Source organism: Parus major, chromosome 7 (assembly GCF_001522545.3).
Source record: "Parus major isolate Abel chromosome 7, Parus_major1.1, whole genome shotgun sequence".
In the NCBI taxonomy this organism is placed as follows: Eukaryota; Metazoa; Chordata; class Aves; order Passeriformes; family Paridae; genus Parus; species Parus major.
The window spans coordinates 35,677,955-35,682,907 of NC_031776.1; the positions used below are offsets into that span (position 1 = coordinate 35,677,955).

A 4,953-nucleotide genomic window follows, 5' to 3' on the forward strand; every position below is an offset into this window, starting at 1 on the left:
TTATATTATATTATATTATATTATATTATATTATATTATATTACATTACATTACATTATATTATATTATTTATTATATTATTTATTATATTTTTATTATATTTTTATAATATATATTTATATTATAGATTATAGATTATGTATTATCATTTTATAGATTATATTCTTATAGGTTTTATTCTTATAGGTTATATTCTTATATATTGCATTATTAAATTATATATTAGATTATTAGATTATATATTATTTACTATATTATTATTGTAATTATTTCACATATTAAATCAATGAAATACCAGCAGTTAATGCAGCTCTCAAGTCTACTCAAAGCTCCCTAAATCTTGATTTAGGGACCATTTCTGCTTTCCAGTGGAGAAAAATAAACCCCAGAAAATGACTTTTATCTATTTGCCAGAAGAGTAATGGTTTAGAACAGTGCTGTGAATAAAAAATGTTTCCCAGTTCTCATTCTGATCCCTTCTGGAGCGTTCAAAATCAGCTTTATTGGGGTTTTGTGTTGCTCATTGGGGGCACATTAATTGATAACCCATGATAAACCCTGCAGGAGTGATTTGTCAGAGTAATTAACCACGTTAATGTCTATGATTGCGTAGAGATGCTAAATTACAAGCTCTTTATGGTGTTTATAAAATGAAGGGCTGGACAGGCACTCCTCTCCTCTAAAAAATCAACTTTTGTGGTTTGTTATGTCTGGTCAAGGTACAGGAAAACCCCAAATGTGGATTTCTTGGGTTGCCTTCTTAAAAGACACAACTGCTTTTTCTTCACAGCATGGGGCGTTTTGAGGTGAAAGTACAGATAATTTTAATAAAAATACATGGATTTACCCTGTGTTTGGATACTTTAGAAAATCCCAATTTTGTTTTATTTGTGTAGCAGCAGAAAGGAAAAATACCAGCAAGTTAGGAGTGTGTAAAACAGAATTTAGCAGTTGTAGAACACAATGTATTTGTCTTGGTGTGGAAATGGGTTGTTTTCCACCACGTGTCATTTCTGGCCTGCAAAAGGAGGCAGTGGCCATGAGCAAAGTCTATGATTTTTGATACTTTTTGGTCCATGAAAGCAAAATACAAAGGGCAGATGTTCATTTTGGGGCTGCTGAGAATCTTCCTGTGGTGCTCCCTGTCCCAGCTCGGCCTTGGAAGTGATTCCCAAATATCCTCAGGTGAGCACAGATTTCTCCCTGAATAAAATTAGGGACAGATTGCTCTCAGAGTGGGAGAAAATTAGAATTATTCCAGGCTTGTACTAACGAAAGAAAAGTTAAAAAAGTTGATATAAAAAATTTACATAAAAAGTTGATGTGGAATTCTCCTGGCCCACGCTGAGCTGAGCTGGGTTTTGCTCCTCCAGGCGCGTCTTTAGGCGCAGCTCTGCAGGGCTGGAGCTTTGTGTTGACTCTTTCCTGTTCTCTTTGGCAGGTCAGCAAAACTGGAGCAGAGGGGGCTGTCCTGGATGAAGCTAAAAATATCAATAAGTCTTTGTCTGCTCTGGGCAATGTGATCTCGGCCTTGGCAGAGGGAACTGTAAGTAATCCTGGCCGTGGGGGTGATGGGGGGTTTTTATTTATCTGTTTCTTTGCCATCCACAGGGGAAAATAAAAAAGGAAAAAAGGAGCTAACATTTCAGTTCTGAAGGGGAAAAGATTGGCTGAGAAGCCACAAAGCAGCGAGACTTTGTTGTGCCTGAGATAAGGAATTAATTCTCAGTGATGTCACTGACTCCTGTCATCGTGGACTCAACATTTTCCCTTCCTACACTGGTTAAAAAGAATTGTTCTTTGTCTTTTCCTCGTGTTTGGATCAGAAAACCCACGTTCCCTACCGAGACAGCAAAATGACCCGGATCCTGCAGGATTCCCTGGGTGGGAACTGCAGGACCACCATCGTCATCTGCTGCTCCCCCTCCGTCTTCAACGAGGCAGAGACCAAGTCCACCCTGATGTTTGGCCAGAGGTGAGTCCTGGGTGCATCCCCAGGCCTTGGGAATCCTCGTGGAGTTGTTAAAAAACTGGAGAAATTCAGAGAGCTCTTTATTCCCAGTGGGAACAGGAAAATCGGTGTTAATTTGAAAGATTGAAATCGGCTTGGGAGCAGAGCTGTCTTGTTAAGGACTTTTGGATTTGGGTTCTTTTTCCCTTTGAACTGAAGATTGACAAGAGGGAGGCAGTTTTGTCTGGTCTCAGTTGTTTATTCTTATCAGCATTACAGAGTAAAAGGAGCAATGTTCACTATGATAGAAAAGGGTAAAATGGCTAACAAAGATCCTCTTCAAGGTCTTTTATATGTCCTTTTACCCAATTAACAGATGCCAACTAAATTATTTTTCTTAGTGACCCAATGACCCAACACCTGTGTGCTGCACTGTGACATTTTTTACCCAATCACTCACTACTACCCAAAAACCCCAAGGAGAAGAACAAAAAGAAAGAAGAAGGACAAGAGACAACACCCTAAATCCTCCATCTTGTCTCCTGTTCTCTAAACTACTTTTTCACCCAGTGATTTAAGAAAATTTCTAATCTACACACTTACACTTCTTCTATCTAACATTTGTTCTCATGTATCACCATGAAAACATGCTCATGAATTTCATGTCATATGAAATTCAGTGTTTTTCTGGATCTTAGAACTAAGCATTAGAATAAAGGGCACACACTCTGTACCTCAGACTCCAACACAGAGCAGGGCTGGAACGTGGGGAAGGATTGGAAAATCCATGGAAGGATGTTTAGAAGGAATTTTTGAATTCCTTCCTGGTTGATTTTCCTGCAGGTACAAAGTGTTGTCTTAATTCCTTAAAGTTTTATGGGAAAGATAAAGGCCCTGGGCAGTTTTCTGTGGAAAAATTCAGTTTTGCTTTATCTGTTGATGCTTTTAGGAGGTGTCTCCTTGAATTCCACCTCAGGGATCATTGTTATGGTTGTAAAAAATATCTTTAAAAATTAGGAAAATTAAAGAGTGTGGACTCTGTAATATTTTTACATATTTGAGCTTTGAGAGCTCGCCATGGTAGCTCATGGACCTGATGTTTGGAGGATCTGGACAATTTAGGAACAAAAAGTATGGAAGGATCCAGAAAGAAAATTTCCCTTCCGTGTGTGTTTATTGATAAGAATGATATGAAATCAGGAAAATTTGCAGAAATAGGTCAGGCTCATTATGTAATTACTGCTTTTGTGGTAACTGAGGAGAACTCAGATCCTCTGGAAAATTACTCATTTTGTTTGATTTGTGTAGTAGCAGAAAGGAAAAACACTGGCAAGTTAGGAGTGTTTGAAAGAGAGTTGAAGAGTTTGAGGATACAATACCTTTGTCTTGGTTTAAAATCAGGCTGTTTTCTACCACACCGAGTTTCTGGGCTGCAAAAAGAGGCAGTGGCCATGAACAAAATCAGGTTAAAGAGTTGCTGTGTAGTTTTTATTCCCCCCTTTGTGGGCTGAAATTGATTTTTACCCACTGAAGATCCAGACTTCAACTGCTCACATCACGTGTTGAGCAGAAACAAACATGCTGAGATGCAGGAATTCAATAAAGAGCTCTGAACTCCAGCTTCCAAGTTCAATTTCTGTTTAAATCCCACCTGGTTTCATTCCTCTTTCCAGTAATTGGTGAAATTTGCCTTTTTTTTTTGAGGCAAAGCAGTTTTCTGACTGACTCTGCACATCCTGGCTAAATATTCAGCAGTTTCCTGGGAGGAGGAACATTTGGATCCTCACTGAGGACCAGGATGGGAAAACAGGGGAATATTTATGAGGAGTTCCTCATGGCCAGCATTGAATTGTCAGGAAGGAAATCATTTGTGTTTCCCTGGGAGGTGTGTGCAGAGCAGCCCATGGATTATCCATGCACAGAGTTCTCTGACAGGATTTTGGGTGGGAACTGTCTCCTGGGGATTCTTTTCCAGGCTCTTGGGATGTTGTGTCTCATTTTTCTGGTGTGACAGGACTCGATGGCATTAAAGGGAGGGCCATGACTCACGACTGATTGCTGATTCCTCCGTTTTTCCTGGGAAAAGGAAGAATTATGTCACCATTAAAATAAATGTCAGGAATAAAATCCACCTTCAGTGGAGCTCTTGTACTGATCAAACTGTACAAGTGCTCCTCTGATAGTTGTGAATCAGCTTTTTCTTTTTCCACTCCATCTTTCCTTGTGTTTTTATCTCATTTTTAATTTTAGTTGTCAGTAAGGGCTTCATCCATCATCAGGAGAAACTTCCTGATGTGGTGGGGTTTTTTTTTTTATTTCCCTGGTACAGTTAAATGAGTGGAAACTTGAGCTTTTAGCAGAGACAAGGTGTAAACCCTGACCATTAGGAATTATTTTAAAAGCACAGCCATATTTAAAAAAGACTTTTAAGGTAATAAAAATCCTGCTTGCCACAGAGTGCAAATCACTGGAGCTTTATAAACTGCTGGGGGGGTTTATTTGTTGTTCTTTTCCTTATCCTCTGCTTTATTCTGGAGGCATTTGAAGGGACTCAGTGTCTGAGCAGTGAAGGGCAAAGATCTGAGGCTTTTTTAATTCACAGTGATTGGTTTGGTCTCCCTTTTCAACGTGGATTTGCTGGAGTAGGTGCTGGGCATTGTTTTCTGCTTGCTTTGCATTTTCTGGCACAATTGTTTGGGTTGGGCTGGAGCTGAGCACTTTCACAGTAATAAAGTGGTGGTGGTTGTTAGGAGTTGAAATTTGGGATATTTTTGCCTAGGGAGGCAGGAAATTTCCTTCCTTTCTTTTCCTTCCTTCCTTTCCTTCCTTTCCTTCCTTTCTTTTCCTTCCTTTCCTTCCTTTCCTTCCTTTCCTTCCTTTCCTTCCTTTCCTTCCTTTCCTTCCTTTCCTTCCTTTCCTTCCTTTCCGTCCTTCCCCAATTCCTTCCTTCCCCAATTCCTTCCTTCCCCAATTCCTTCCTTCCCCAATTCCTTCCTTCCCCA

The 4,953-nt window shown here is 39.5% G+C and overlaps 1 protein-coding gene across 1 annotated transcript in view; it reads left to right on the top strand.

The window, feature by feature from the left end:
* Window positions 1-4,953, top strand: part of KIF5C (kinesin family member 5C) — a 66,280-nt gene that overhangs the window by 33,212 nt on the left and 28,115 nt on the right. Inside the window, exons 9-10 of the mRNA XM_015634826.2 lie at window positions 1,442-1,546; window positions 1,827-1,975. Of these exons, the coding sequence (XP_015490312.1) occupies window positions 1,442-1,546; window positions 1,827-1,975 (254 nt within the window). The remainder of the gene's footprint in view (window positions 1-1,441; window positions 1,547-1,826; window positions 1,976-4,953) is intronic.